Source organism: Nematolebias whitei, chromosome 21 (genome assembly GCF_014905685.2).
Source record: "Nematolebias whitei isolate Nwh7 chromosome 21, NemWhi1, whole genome shotgun sequence".
In the NCBI taxonomy this organism is placed as follows: domain Eukaryota; kingdom Metazoa; phylum Chordata; class Actinopteri; order Cyprinodontiformes; family Rivulidae; genus Nematolebias; species Nematolebias whitei.
In genome coordinates this window covers 15,176,453-15,191,457 of record NC_056518.1, presented here as the reverse complement: position 1 = coordinate 15,191,457, position 15,005 = coordinate 15,176,453, and the positions used below count along the sequence as shown (strand labels likewise).

At 41.8% G+C, this 15,005-nt stretch overlaps 3 protein-coding genes across 3 annotated transcripts in view; 1 reads left to right on the top strand and 2 right to left on the bottom strand.

Moving 5' to 3' along the window:
- Positions 1-6,149, top strand: part of orc3 (origin recognition complex, subunit 3) — an 8,069-nt gene extending 1,920 nt beyond the window's left edge. Inside the window, exons 8-20 of the mRNA XM_037695559.1 lie at positions 526-685; positions 957-1,070; positions 1,151-1,284; positions 1,419-1,482; positions 1,550-1,666; positions 1,737-1,816; positions 2,001-2,134; positions 2,251-2,342; positions 2,478-2,575; positions 2,649-2,790; positions 2,943-3,059; positions 4,195-4,274; positions 5,965-6,149. Coding sequence (XP_037551487.1) covers positions 526-685; positions 957-1,070; positions 1,151-1,284; positions 1,419-1,482; positions 1,550-1,666; positions 1,737-1,816; positions 2,001-2,134; positions 2,251-2,342; positions 2,478-2,575; positions 2,649-2,790; positions 2,943-3,059; positions 4,195-4,274; positions 5,965-6,070 — 1,438 coding nt within the window. The 3' untranslated portion in view covers positions 6,071-6,149. The remainder of the gene's footprint in view (positions 1-525; positions 686-956; positions 1,071-1,150; positions 1,285-1,418; positions 1,483-1,549; positions 1,667-1,736; positions 1,817-2,000; positions 2,135-2,250; positions 2,343-2,477; positions 2,576-2,648; positions 2,791-2,942; positions 3,060-4,194; positions 4,275-5,964) is intronic.
- Positions 6,150-6,920: 771 nt separating this feature from the next.
- Positions 6,921-9,526, bottom strand: LOC119427513 (akirin-2). Its single transcript, XM_037695141.1, has 6 exons — positions 9,347-9,526; positions 8,913-9,092; positions 8,655-8,795; positions 8,428-8,577; positions 7,058-7,129; positions 6,921-6,958 (listed from the first exon to the last, which is right to left on the bottom strand). Exons 2-6 carry the CDS (start codon positions 9,082-9,084, stop codon positions 6,948-6,950), a joined length of 546 nt encoding a protein of 181 aa, XP_037551069.1. The 5' UTR covers positions 9,085-9,092; positions 9,347-9,526; the 3' UTR covers positions 6,921-6,947.
- Positions 9,527-11,369: 1,843 nt separating this feature from the next.
- On the bottom strand, positions 11,370-12,779 carry LOC119427151 (cannabinoid receptor type 1B-like). The gene has a single exon (XM_037694733.1). It carries the CDS (start codon positions 12,777-12,779, stop codon positions 11,370-11,372), a length of 1,410 nt encoding a protein of 469 aa, XP_037550661.1.
- Between the last annotated feature and the right edge of the window lie 2,226 nt (positions 12,780-15,005).

Here is a 15,005-nt window from a genome sequence, read left to right as displayed (position 1 = left end):
GTTAGTTACAGACATTATAAAGGTTAGTTACAGACATTATAAAGGTTTGTTACAGACATTATAAAGGTTCGTTACAGAGATTATAAAGGTTAGTTACAGACATTATAAAGGTTAGTTACAGACATTATAAAGGTTAGTTACAGACATTATAAAGGTTAGTTACAGACATTATAAAGGTTAGTTACAGACATTATAAAGGTTTGTTACAGAGATTATAAAGGTTAGTTACAGACATTATAAAGGTTAGTTACAGACATTATAAAGGTTCGTTACAGACATTATAAAGGTTTGTTACAGAGATTATAAAGGTTAGTTGCAGAGATTATAAAGGTTAGTTACAGAGATTATAAAGGTTTGTTACAGAGATTATAAAGGTTTGTTACAGAGCTTATAAAGGTTAGTTACAGAGCTTATAAAGGTTAGTTACAGAGCTTATAAAGGTTTGTTACAGACATTATAAAGGCTCGTTACAGAGATTATAAATGTGTTTTGGACTCTATAACTGAATCTCTGACTGTTTCACAGCCGATACATTCAGGATCTTCCCCTGACCTTCATTTTTGGGATCGCCACGTCGCCCAGCACCATCCAGCACATGCTGCCTCACTCTGTGTCCTCGCTGCTGTGCATCGAGCTCTTCCAGTCCCTGTCCTGCACCCAGCACCTCACCACTGTCATCGACAAGGTCCTCTCACCTCAGCATCCAATCAAGAGTTGCACAAATATGATACTGTAATATTTTTAAAGCTCGTGTAACATTAGTTGCTCTGCAGGGCAGGTTAGATGAGGGAAAGAGATCTTGATGTATTCGAAGCTCCTGGGAAAAAGCTAAACAAAGTGAATTAGATGCAAATGCTAAGAAATAAACTTTAACATTTGTACTTGATATTTGTATTTCAAATGTTAAAGAGCTTTTTTTTTTTTTGTTAAATTAATTTGTTTTAATTTTCCTCTAGCTGATCCTGACGCCTTCATTCCCCTTCAAACTCAGTGGAAAAATGATGCAGGTGCTGATGAGCATCTTCCTTTATCACGATTTCTCCGTCAGGAACTTCATCAAGGGCCTGCAGGTGAGGACAGGTGTCGCGCTGCACGTAGCTCAGCCGTGTGAGCGCAGGAGAGGAAAACTTTTCTCTTCTTGTCGTCGCAGCTGGCCCTGCTGGAGCACTTCCACACGCAGCCTCTCAGCGTGTTGTGCTGCAGAAAGAAGAACGCTCTGCAGAACGTGACGCAGCTCGGTCGCAGAGACCTGGAGAGGATCAGGCAGCTGCCGTCATTCAAGAGGTGCCCACACAAGATTCTCCGCTTGCTCTTTGTTTCCTAACTTGTTTAACGTTACGGGGCGGTGATGGAACGTCTCTTTAGGGCTGGTTTTATGGATTTGACTTGAGCGCTTCCATCGTGTTTGTCTGTCTTAGATATGTAGAGGAGCAAGAAACACAAGAGCAGGACAAGCTGATGACGGACGACAGTCATTTAAAGGTTTGTTGTAGTTTCTGCTCATTTGTGTATGTTCATGCTCTCGCTGAGGTTCTTCTGGTTTTTTTAGGACGTTTGTCAGGAACTGATTAAAGACCTTCATAAATACCACAAGAGCTATTATCCCATCCTGCGGTGTCTCCACACCCTGACCTCATCGTTACCTCGGCATCCTCTCGGGAAACAGGTGAAAAGTCACCAGGTTTTTATTTTTAATTTTGTATAGAGTCCTGTTTTAACAGCGGGTTGTGTTCCAGATCAGGGAGCTGCATTTGATTTGTCTGGAGAAGAACGTGTGGGAGTCTGAGGATTACCAATCTGCCATGAAGCTGTTAAAGTAAGTCTTAAAAGTTGAGCCACAGAACTTTTTTTAATTGTATGTAAAAGTTGATTTTTTTCCATTCTACCTCGGCTGTTGTGGCATATTTTCACCACTAGATGGCGCCAGATTGAAGAATATTCTGAGGGTTATTTTTCCTCCTAGTGGTGATTTTTTAAATTATTTTTATTTATTTTTCCAGAATGTTGGCTAAAGATGAGCTGAAGTCGTTGCTTCAGAAGTGTGCAGAGATATTACAACCTGCCGCTTCAACAGAGATTACAAATGCTCTCGCCCAGCTGGAAGAACTCGTCTCCAAATTCCAACATCTGGACGGTCAGTCGTGAAACTGTTCAAAACAGGTTTTTTATTATTTAAGTTTGGTACAGTATTTATTACTAAAAGGAGTAAGCATTTAATTTATTTTTTTTTAATTTGTTGCCTTACTGCAGCTGCTGCTGAAGTGGCGCCTAACGTCGAGGAAACCGTCGCCTCTTCGGTGAAAACCCTCCAAAAGAAAACCGATCTGTTCCAGCTGAAGAAGGTAGCTCACCTTTTATGTCCAAGGCTGACTTGTTTGTGCATTTTTTTTATATTCTAATTGAATTTTTTCAATGAAGAAGGGAGTGAACGTCTCTGTACAGCTGGTGTTACAACACTTTTATGATCCTGGTTTCAGACGCTGCTGGAGATGAACGAGTCTCGTAGATCCAAGAGGAGGAGTCCGTATGAAACTCTGAGGAACGAAGCCCTGGAGTTTATCGACACTTTAGTGAAGTAAGAAAATAATCGTTTCATGTGCATGGAAGTGACTTGAAACGGGATTAAAATGCTGATTTCTTCCATCCAGGAGTTCTCTGTCTCCGCCCGAGTCCAAGCCTCTGTTTGAAGTCTGCTACTACAGTTCGTCTGCCGCCGTGAGACGCCACCTCAACGCTACGCCCCGCACCTCCATTCAGGCTGCTCTCAGCAGCCCCTTCCATTACCTTCAGGTATTCCTCATCCGGTCGAGTGAGCATCACCGACAACGGCAGGAGGAGTTAAAATTATTATTTTGTGCTGTTTGGGAATGATGGGGAAGAGTACAAACTGTTTAAATTGAAGCGTATAGCTCCTCTCAGGAAGTTTTATTTATTTTTTTCAGAATGACCGACTGAAGACGGAGGATGGAGCGGTGTCTAATGCTGCTCCAGATATCTGCATTGCTTACAAGCTCCACCTGGAGTGTGGCCGGCTCATCAACCTCTGCGACTGGCTAGAAGTGAGTTTTCTGCTCAATTATAAAAATAACAAAAGACACTTAAACACTTGTCAAACTATCCTGTTCTAAGTTTTTGTCCCGTGTCTTAACTTTAAAATGAAACGTCCAAATTATACTCCATCCAGTAATGCGGCTCAGTTGGGAATAGTGTGGTGCAGTGTGGACAAAATATTAAAAACTGCAATAAATATAAAACGGTGGTGTTTTGATGACACGGATGAGAGAATGCAGCCCTCTTTGGAGCTCTGGAGCTCAGACTTAATAGAAACATCATTCAAGCTTAAACTGGTCACATGACTGGCTTTTTGGTGTTTTTACCAGTTTTTACCCAGTCACTGTTTAATAAAATACACTCTACAATGTTCAAATCTCTTCTTACCCCCACAACTCTTATTGGTACTTGTATATTAAAGACGACGGCACTTTACCCAGACCGTGCCTCGCGGCTGTGAGACTTTATGGTTTGGTCTCAGATCCCTCCAGAATACAAGAAGTCTCAAACTTGCACAGATTCAGAAATATTTTTATCTTAATTTTCTCCTGGAAACTGGAAGTGGAGGGTCTTTAAGTTGCGTAAAACACGTTGACATGTGCCGCGCGCTTCAAGAATCTCTCGCATTTGACTTGTCGTTTCCGCACGGCGACTAGTTTGAATCCAAGGCTTACTTTTCCATTCGCGTTTTCGCCCGCTTCATTAACTTGGCCGAGTGACACGGGAGCGTGGTTTCCATGGTAACCATAACGAGCAGCAGCTTGAACGTGTTTTTTTTTTTTTAAATCTTGGTTCTCATACATGTCAGGATTTTTTCACCTTTTGCTTGGATTGCTCCAAAGTCATTTTGGGCAGCACCTACAGTTGTTTCAGACGTTCTAGTTCATATTAAGCTCAGTACATAATTATTTAGTTGTTTTTTTTGGGGGGGGGGGGCAGTCTTAAAAAGAGCTGATAACTTTGTTTTTGTTCAGTGTTTTCTTGACCTCGCAAGCTTAAAGCACGTTTTGCCTTTTTTAAATTCTTTTATTTTTATCTTTCTGTTGAAAAGGCTTCATTGATCCCGAGAATCCAAGTATCAAAATATTGATCAGCGGCTGACCTGAAACATCACACGTCTGAAATGTGCCTGTTGTTTTTCAGGCTTTTGCCACGGTGGTCTCTGCTGCGGAGGGCAACGATCCAGACTTGGACAGCGTTGGCAAAGTAGATGAAGTCGTGCAGTATCCTTTTAACAACCTACTGTTACAAGTGCTGTTCCCCCCAACTCACTCGTTTTAGGTTCGACTCTCAGGACTGCAAGTAAGAATAAAAAAGAAGCAAACTGTCTTTATTTTATACAGCGGTCCCTCGCTACTTCGCGGTTCGTTTATCGTGGACTCGCTCCATCACATTTTTTTTTCCAGTAGAAGATTGGACATGACGCACAATTGGCTGATTGATGGAGGAGCTGCACGATCGGCATGAATTTTTCATTTAAAATGAATTATTTTAAATTATTTAGCACCTGCTGCAGAAAAACGCTTCCTCCTGCACATCTGTGCAGCCCACAGTGCAGGATGAGCTTCCTGCAGCTGATCAGCTGTTTTCCGTGCAGAAAAGTGGGCGTGGCCAAGAGCGCTTGCAGGTGGTAAAGAGCAGAGGAGGCAGGGAGCTGAAATGTTGGTTTATTTTGTGTGTAGTACTGTTTTATACCCACCGGATGGCAGTATAGGACTGTTTGAACCAAAGGATGGATAGTGAGGGAGCGAGCAGCGTGTCTCTTTGAGGGAGACTCCTTGATGTGACATGAGCTGTCTCGCTTTCCTTATTTTCTGGTTCTCAAAATTGTGGACGCTCGTGTGGTTTGAGCTCTTTAGCGTAGCATTTGTCACAAAGCTTTTAATTAAAAAATAAATCCGTAAACAAGTTCTCAGGTTCTTTTTTGCAGAGAAAAACAACTTTTTACACAAAGGCACGGGTTTCAGTCGCAAATTTTGGAGCTTTGACGAGACGGAGGTTTTTTTACCCGAAGGTCGGCCTGTTAGCATAGCTCGTAGCTTAGCTGCTTGTAGCGAAGAGAGAAGAAAAGAAACGATAAAGCCGATAAATGAAAATGAGGTCGATAATTTTATCATGCGATTAATTGATTTATCGTGACAGGCCTATTTAGAAACATTGTTTAGAATATTGCAAGAGTGTAGGAAGGGTTTAAAATGCCTCATCTATATATAAATACTAAAATAAACTACTTACTACTTGTACTACTAGTAGTACAACCATCACTGCTCCCAACAAACTTGTATTAAATACATGCTGACCTCACTCACTCTGCCTATACTACTGGAAATAGTCTGCCATTCTCAATGCTCAATACATATTATTATTATTGTTTATCTTCTTTCATTATTTATATTTATATATATAATTTTTCCTTTTTTTTTTTTTACATTTTAGGAACTTTTTGTGCCATTTATAAAAAAAAAAATGTATCCGTTGCTGCCGTTACACTTGGAATTTCCCGTCCGTGGGACAATAAAAGGCTGTTTCTATTTTTACGTCAGTTTTCCACTTATCGCGGGGCTTCAGAGTACAGATCCCCCACGATAAACGAGGGACTACTGTACTGTAAAATCTAGATATTTGTGCTTGAGGGACAAGAAGTTCATCTCATGTAGTACTTATGAAACGAAGTCCATCAACCAAAGTGCCGAGCAGCTAAAATATATCATGTAACCTGAAAGAAGCAGTTGGTGACATTTCACTGAACTCTGACTTGTTTTCTTCAGTTTAGTTTTCCAGAGACTGATAAGAACAAACATGTTTGCTCTTTAAAACGTTAACACTCCTTGACGGCAGACGTGGTTGATCTGATTTCCAAGAAACCAAGCAGAACAATCTGAAACCTTTTTGCTCCTTAAACTCGTTTCCCAGCGCTCGCTTCATCCGCGCAGTGTCCGAGCTCGAATTTCTGGGCTTCATCAAGTCAACGAAGCAGAAGACCGACCACGTGGCTCGACTCACCTGGGGCGGCTGTTAAAGACGTCCCTCAAAGGAAAAAGAAAATCCCATTTCAAGTCGTGCTGATTTAGATTGTTCTAATAAAACATGTTTATTAAGCACTTGTCTGTGTTTTCTGTTACTGAAAGTGAAACTATAATCGGGTGTTGATGTCATTTTATTCGCAGAAGGTAAAGAAACTGCAGCATGGCTGAGTGACAGACAGAAACAGCTCAAACAACAATAGTGTGGTTAATTAAAACTAAAAATATTCAGGATATTCTTGAATGGAAAACTGTCGTGGGATGATTCAATCACTCAAAACCTTCGGAGGGAAAACAAAAAGCCAGACTTGCACAGAACCTTTTATAAAAGGTTACATTTGTTGTGCTGACGAGCAAACATTAAGATTTTTAACTAAGTTTTTGTCTTAATGTTTTAAAGTGATACCAGCGGGGGAGGGAATGATAGAAATACTAATGTGGGGTGGGGGGGGGGGGAGCAAAAGTAGCGTCCAGTTTGTTTAATTTAGAAAATGGAGAACGCACTGCAAACTTGAACTTCTTTCATTTTCTTTCAGACTGAGCAGCAAATCTTGTAAAACTCCACTTTTCCCATTATGTACGTGTAACAAACAGAAGTGACAAAGCCTGGAATGCTGGAGTCATTACAAAAGTGAGATAAGCTGGAGGAACATAGGTCACTGGTAGAGACGGGGTCCATTCACTTACATCAGGAAGCACTTACAACAAACTGCTCCAAACCTCCGCCCGGAGACAAAAGTATATGGCACGGTAAGAAAAGTTTCATTTGAGCTAGCTAAAATCAAATCTCTTAAAACGAGGAACTTTTCTTTAATGCATCACAGGGCAGCTTGCAACAAGAGAAGGCCTTCTTGCAAAGCTTCGGTGCCACACTCAGGAAACATCTGGAGGAGAGAGGGGAGACGAAAGGCAACACAGACGTGTTAGCTGCAGCCGTGCCAGGGAATCCGCAACGAGCGAAAGCCAAAGTATCAAAAACTCACAGCTTGCAGGCTGCTCGCCGAATCGTCGCATCAACTGATCGTGTGTGAACTTCACGAAGGTGTCGTATTGTTCTGCAACGTAAAGAACAAGCCATCGGTGTCGACACGGATACAAAAAGAAACGTTTTCATTCCTGGAGCTGTCGCCCTTTTGGTCGAACCTGGAAAGTGAAGTTCTGCACCATACTGCGCTCCGTACCTGATGCGAATGGCTCTCGGCTACTACGGCTCCCTGCTTCACCTACACCTCAAGGATAAGGGACACTCAATTGAGGACCAGATGTTTAAGGATTCAATGACCTTTATTTGTGAATTTTTTTCACATTTTGGAGCAAGACAGATGGTTTGAGGGGTGTGTGAAGGAAGCCATTTATGTAAAATGAGACAAACCATCTTTGAACAGAGGAGGTCTCAGCTTTCCAAAACCTACAGCCTGACACTCAGCCATGTCACCAGAGTGATCCTACGTACCTCTATTGTGAGGACTGATAGGTCAATCTGCATATGTATCTAGCTTAGCTCAGCTTTATAACTCGAACCCCACACTCTCCGCTCTTTGAATTGAGAAAGCTTCTCGGACGAGAAGCCAAACATCTTCTGTTACAAATAAAGTCCAGTTGTGAATTATACCATGTCCTGGATGACTGAGAATCTTCAACTTCTCAGCTACTACGTCAAATTTTAGCTCAACATCTGTAAAAGTGAATTATATATATTTTTGCGTTAATTAATGTTAAGTAGCTGTGGCAGCCATCTTCAATCCGACTCCAAACGTTGACCAGTTGCGGATGTTTATCCAACGATTTCTGCACATTTCACAGAAATCAGTCGAGTTGTTCGTGATATATGTTGGCAAAACATGAAACGACACAAGAAAAACCATTTAAAAACATTCATGTAATAAAAAGTTGATTACATTTGCTCCAAGCAAGGACAGTACGATTGAAGTATTTGCTTGAGAAATAGCAACGCTGACATTTAACAGGTTAGAAACATATTTTATCAGAGTCAGTTTCTTTATTTGTCATTCGCACCACATGTACATGAGGTGGAACGAAATTGTACACGGTGTCCCAGTTACATCCAACAATAAAAAGGTAAAAGAAAAACCGTAATAAGATCTAAGATGTGAACTAAGAAAAATGCCAACTAAAAATATGCTAAGCGCTAATAGCATAAAAACAATACGCCAAATAGCAGCATGATATAATATACGGTGCATTAAGTGAAACTAAAACATTCTGATTTTTGAGAAAATTAAAGGATTTTAAGTGCCTTATAGTCTGAAAAATACAGTAATATGATGACATCAGTGTTTATTAATTAATTGACATTAAATAGAACATGTCACGTGGTGGTAGATTTACAAACCTGCCAGCTTCGAGGTCATGGTCTCCTCGTATTCCTCCCGCACCTTCTCCTCTCTCTCCTTCAGCAGGCGCTCGCAGATCATTCCAACTTGTCTGAGAGTGAACAGCGGTTGTTCTTTCCTGGTTGGAGAGACGCCACCTGAGGATGTTCCTGTGAGGGGACAAACGGGATTAGGTTGTAGATGATGATGCAAATGATTCCAAGAGCTTTTCGGTCTGCGCCTTCACCTGGCATGCTGGACACGTTCATACACAGCTGGGACGGGGATTCAGGAGAATAGCAGCACTCTGAATGTTGGTAGCCTCCATCTAGATGCTTCCTCTTGTGAATGCGTTTGTACTCTTGTTTGATGCTGCTGAGGATTTGTTCTAGCGAGTCAAAAAATAAAAACAGGATGAAGGTTCATCAGTCTGGTTTTAAACTGTGGCTCAACATGGGAGGCGAGTGCCTGGGGCTAACTTGGCCGACGACTGAAGCACATATACCTGCGCTAAGTCTTGAAGACGACTGTCCAAAAGGCGAGGGCTCCATGCTCAGGTATTTCCTCGGGGATGAAGTCGATGGGGCCACAGGAACGCACCTCCGTCTTTTGGGGGACGCAGGACTCATGAGCGGATCAAAATCCATGGTCCTCTTCAGGGTCGCGCCGCACGCCATAACTTTAACTTGTCAAAAGATGATTGAAAATACCAAAGTAAGACAAGGAAAAGGCGACAACACCACATGAGAGCTGTAAAATGTCTCCCCCATTAGATTTGTTCCGCTTTGCCGAAGAATACGTGTTGAACGTGAATGTAACGCTCATCTTTCCTAGAAGCTATCGTTAGCTTTCACTAATAATCAAAAAGAAAACAAAGCTAACGCGAGCGAATATCGCTGAATCAAGTAAACTGTGCTTTTGAATGAACATTTCTGTTACCTTTGTCGTAGAAAGCAGGTCGCTCCGGTAGCGTTTATAAAACTAGTGTCGCTGTTGAAGTTGTTTTTCAAAAGTTAAAGGGACGAGCAGCCAGCTGCGGGCCAATTATCAGCCGTGAGATAGGACGCTAGCTAACGCTGCTTAGCAGCCTGTTTGTTGATCCCAGGCTGTCGGCTTCTCCGGCTCGTCACGTGACGCGCCCAACACGAACGCAAAGCGTTCTGGGTTATGTAGTTAACCCTCACAAACGTTACAAAATAACCCGACGCAGCCTAAATAAAGCAACAATTATCTATATATTTTAATTGATTTTTAAAATACTGCCTCGTAGTAGGCTATTTGATAGGATTTTCCCGTTTTGTTCCCAGTTTTTCCAGCTTTAATTGATTTCTGATTAGTTCCACCAGAGGGCAATGTTACACATGCAAAAAGCTAAAATAAAAAATATTTCAATAATTATAATAATAAAGTGTTGATTCTTTAAACAGGTTAGGAGGTAACTAAACTGGAAAGGGGGAAAAAAAAAACATTAGGCAAAACTTATGCACGCATTGAAATAAATACAAAAAAAAAGCCTAAATCCAAAATGTAAAATGTTAAAAGCAACAAAATAGAAAATATAATGTAATTTTTTTTCTAAAAACCATAAAAACATAAAAAAGAACGTTACAAAAACACAAATGCTGCAATTGTTTATTCAAGTGATGTTGATATGTTTCATCAACTAATTAAATTATCTCTACTGGCAAAATGAGACACTGGGGAGTTTTACAGGACAGTTAATAATGTTTTACATCTCAAAAGCTTTAAAATGTATAGTTTGTTCAAATACGGTATTTTATCACCTGGCAACAAGCTGCATTTGTTTATGAGGCCCCGGATGGAAAACTCAATTTTTGTTGGTTTTGTTAAAGTTTATTTGAAATGTCAGTTTCATATTTAAAAAGGGAAATCCTCAAGCTTCACAATGATGCCAACCATTATATGAAGGGATTTCCCAGTGCTAATTCAACCAGCAGACCAAAAAAATGTCATCTTCAATGGAAAGAGTAAACAAAAACATATTTTTGAAGACTCACTTGTTAGAAAAATCACAAGTATGAATCACAGCTTTAAAAGCTTGTTTTAATTATTATTAACAAAACTGACGAGGAACTGGTTTGCTGAGTTGTTGTTTTTATTGTAAACCGTGGCACATTGACATAAAAGTGACAAAAATAGAGTAATTCACATATTTACAAAGGACGTCTTTTTTTGCAGACACACTGTGGAGAGACACAATGTCACAACTCGTATTTCACAGCAATGTGGTAAACAGTTTTACGCACAAAAAGCTGTTCTGCAAAAAAATTACCAAAAGAAATGCAGCTATGTTACATTTCAATAATATTACACGTAAAGCTTTGAATGGATCAAAAACCTCAACAACAACAACAAAAAAATCCAACAAAATTAATCATAATTAATAAATAAATAAATAAAAATAGCACTTGTCAAAGTTCATAACATTACAGCATGAATATTATAGCAAGAAAATAAAAACACAATAAAATAGGATAAATAAAAATTATTAAAATAAAAAATCATTGTGCTTTAAAGCAAAGCAAGATGCCCCGTGATGGACTGGAGACGTGTCCAGGGTGTCCCCCCCTCTTGCACAGTGATAGTTGGACATGGACACCAGTGTCCCCATTGATGCAAAAGGGAAGAAGCGAGTGAAGATGATAGATGGATGGATGGATGAATGGATGGATGGATGGATGGATGGATAATTTATGTGAATGATAAGAGTTCTTTATGTGTGACCATCATTTACTGAAACAGACAACAAAATCAGAGCTCATCACTTTGCACTGAATGTTTTTATCACAGATTTCATCCTGAAACTCAGTCCAGGGGTTCATTTCAAGCCCTTTTTGGCACATTTCACACTAACAGGCTGTTCACTAACAGGCTGTTCACTAACAGGCTGTTCACTAACAGGCTGGCCTATGGGGCCACAGTTTCAGCAGAGCAGCCCATCTCAGATGGGTTCTGCTGTGGAGGTCTCCGTACCTCCGGACAGGGTGACCTGGGCTACTTTTACCCGGGTTTGCCTCGGGACGCTGCCATCTCTCCCCGCCCAGCCTCTCACACTCCTGCTGTTCCAGTCGCTCTCAGCGCTGCTGTCCAGTGTCTGCGTGGCCCCTCGCCAGATGCTGATGAAGGCCCTCCGCAGGTCTTTGCTCCTCATGGCGTAGATGACGGGGTTCACGGTGGAGTTGAGCAGGCACAGCATGCTGCAAAAGGCAAACACGGTCTTGATGAAGTCGTTGACTTTCCCGAAGAGGTCGTACACCATGATGGTGAGGAGCGGGCCCCAGCAGATGATGAGCGCCACCAGGATCAGGACGAGGGTTTTAGCCAGACGGAGGTCCATCCTGGCCTGCTCGGGCCTCACCATCTGGACTTTGGCTCCTTCTGGCGTGTGGACGATGATGCTCCTCTGCGAGCTGCGGCTCAGCATGCGCACGGCATGGTGGTGCGACTTCCACAGGATGAACATGTAGGCGTAGATGATAAATAGGACCAAGATGCTGGTTATTCCGATCCAGAACATCAAGTACTTCTGGTCAATCAGGGGGAAGATGTCTGAACAGACCGAGCCGAGGCGCTTGCAGTTCCAGCCGAGCAGCGGCAGCAGTGAGATGACGATGGAGATGGTCCACATCACGCTGAAGGCAATGACCGCCTTAGTCTTTGTGACGATGCGCTTGTACGCCAGCGGCCTGTGGATGGATATGTAGCGGTCGATTGCAGTCAGGAACAAACTGCCCACAGAGGCCGTGTAGGAGGCGATGACCCCCGCCAGCTTGAAGAGGAAAACATCTGGGCTGTCCTTTCTGTGGAGGACGTGAAAGTCCAGGAAGCTGTACACAAAAATGATGCTCCCTATCAGATCGGCCACAGCCAGGCTGCCTATGAAGTGGTAGGACGGCCGCGAGCGGAGAGTCTGAGCGTGGAGGATCACACACAGCACCACGAGGTTCTCCAGCACAGTAAAAGTTCCCAGGGTGAGCGCTAAGACGGCTATAACCAGCTGCTGACTGGGAGTGAGGATCATGAAGCACTCCAAGTTCTCCGCAAAGTTCTCCGTGCACTGCGCTCCTCCTCCGCTCCCCACAGACGTGGCGTTACCCAACAGAGCGTCGGACGTGTTGGTGGGGAAAATGGGCGAGAGAGCCGTGAACATGACGTCCTGACGTCCAGGGATGAGCTCCAAGGAGTTCCTGATGGAGGCGGCGAGCGGTTTATCCAGGTGGAATCTGCTTTTGGCCACGCTGGACTCGACGAGGAGCTCGTCGTAGCTGGCGTCGTTGGAGCCAAGATACCGGACCCCAGTTGTCAGCGTGCTCACTGTGGTGCTGGTTATCCTGTGCAAAGCCAGCTTCATGGCTGCAGAGTCGCTCAGAGGAGAGGTGCGCACTGAAACGTCATTAGACGTGGATCTACGAGGACAAGAGGACATTTTTTATCATTAGAATGCAGAAAAAAAAACATGTACGTTCCAAGTATCAATGCCATGTGTAAAACAAATGGTCTAATATTCTCTCAAGAAATATGCACATGCCCCACAGCCTTTGATGCCAAACAGTAAAATTAAGATCATTTTATAGTAAAAGAGACAGTTACACCCCCCCCCCCCCCCACACACACACACACAAAGAGCATTACATTCACTTCCTGTCAAAGCTTTATCAATTCACAAAATGTGTGGAGTGTCAAGCTTTAAGTGCACGAGAAGCTTCGTTCTGTTAGACTCACATGCAGATTCGATAAAAACTGCACCCCCTCACGGTGTGTGTGTGTGTGTGTGTGTGTGTGTGGGGGGGGGGCATTCGTCAAATCTTTGAAACACACCACAGAACAAACACAGAAACAATGTCATCCCATACGTGACAGGACTCAGCGGTCCACACCTCAAGAACGAGACCTTTGAAGACCTAAATGTTTTGAGCAGAGCGTCAAGCCTGATACAGTCACCATGTTGTGATGAGAACATCTCTCCGTGGCACTAACGAGCCACAGAAGAGACGTTTATTTATTTATTGATGACTGACAATGAAAACCAACACGCAGAGTTATGACCATTGTGGTCATCCCTTAATGATGTTGTGCAGAATTTCCTAAAAAAATAAAAAAATAAAAAAAAATAAATTAGAGCTCAAAGCATTAGCAACTTCCATGCTAAATTTGACCAGATGTGTAAAACTGACAGTGGCGGCCATCTTGGATTGGTGTAAATTGGTGATTACTTTATGAAAATATGGTTCAGGAGACATTTTGCTAACAGACAAAGAGGTATAACTTCACAAGTTGAGACAACATTTGAAGCACATGTGCAATTTGTAGTGTTGTGAACAACTCTCAGCTACTACCACACCAAATCTTTGGTAACTATCTGTATAATTGGTGAGTTATAGTAATTTTTAGTTTTCTTAGATCAGTAGGCTGTGGTGGCTATATTAGATTGGGTTGACTCCAAAAGTGAATCTTGTAGAAGTACCTCTGATAACTTTATAAAAGTTTCATTGATATTCATACAATAGTTAAAGACATATTTTACTAACAGACGTATAGTGTTGACTCCAACAGTTAAGGTAAACTTATAAGAAGAAAGTACAATCAGTTAATGCTTAGAGTACAGGTTGAGGATCAGGCTCAGCTACTAACTCACCAAATCTTAGCTCCACTTGTTTAAATTTGACCAAGTTATTGAGATTTTTGTGTTAGCTAAACTTAATTAACTGTGGCGGCCATCTTGAACCGGGTTTACTCCAAATTATAAACATTTATACATATACACCTAATGACTACTTCCTGAGAGTTTTATTAAAGCCCGCTCCGTGGTTCATGAGATATTTTGCTAACAGACGCACGTGCGCACATGCGGCATTATCGTCCTTTTGAGTTCAGCGCGGTGTAAATCTGATCTGTGGATCATAACCAGATGCATCCCAGACAATACTGGGAAAGTGAACAGTTGATTAAACCTGTTCCCCGCGACACCCCCCCCCCCCCCCCAGAGAGAAGCATCACATTTTAATCTGATTAATTAAAACAGGTCATAAGGCATTAATGGTTATAATAATTAGAGACGATGGGAAACTGAAAAGAGTCAGCATGTCCGACTAATGAACCAACATCATTTGGAGACCTGATGATGATAACAATTATTCATTATTAACAATTATTAATATTTAATTACATGTATCAACTCATCAGTGGGGAAACAAAAATAGGGAAATACTTACAAGTTAGAATTCTAATAAATTAAAACATTAACATTTATTATAGAGTGGGTATTTAAAATACAAACCTTAAATGTTTTGTTCTTGCAGTCCATCCCGCGAGGAAAAACAAAACAACAACAATAATAATAATGATAATAATAATATAATAATAATAAACTTTTTGAACAAGAGTGAAAAGTTGTAATTCCAATCAAGCTGGCGGTGAGTGAGAATTTTTAGTTACATAGTTAAAAATAAGAAGTAAAATCAAAAACAAGTCTCCTCACAGAGAGCCGGTGAGTGTGAGCGTCTGTGCGGGAGCGCGCGCGGTTATGCTGCTGCTCTTTGTGCGCGCCTGCCTCCCTGGTCACGTGGTGCGAGGTGTT

Coding starts and splice junctions, on each gene's coding strand:
- LOC119427513 (XM_037695141.1), bottom strand. CDS start 9,084: ATGGCGTGCGGCGCGACCCTGAAGAGGACCATGGATTTTGATCCGCTC. Junction 8,796..8,912: donor GTCTTCAAGACTTAGCGCAG/GTATATGTGCTT, acceptor TTGACTCGCTAG/AACAAATCCTCAGCAGCATC. Junction 7,130..8,427: donor CATGACCTCGAAGCTGGCAG/GTTTGTAAATCT, acceptor TTTACGTTGCAG/AACAATACGACACCTTCGTG.
- LOC119427151 (XM_037694733.1), bottom strand. CDS start 12,779: ATGAAGCTGGCTTTGCACAGGATAACCAGCACCACAGTGAGCACGCTG.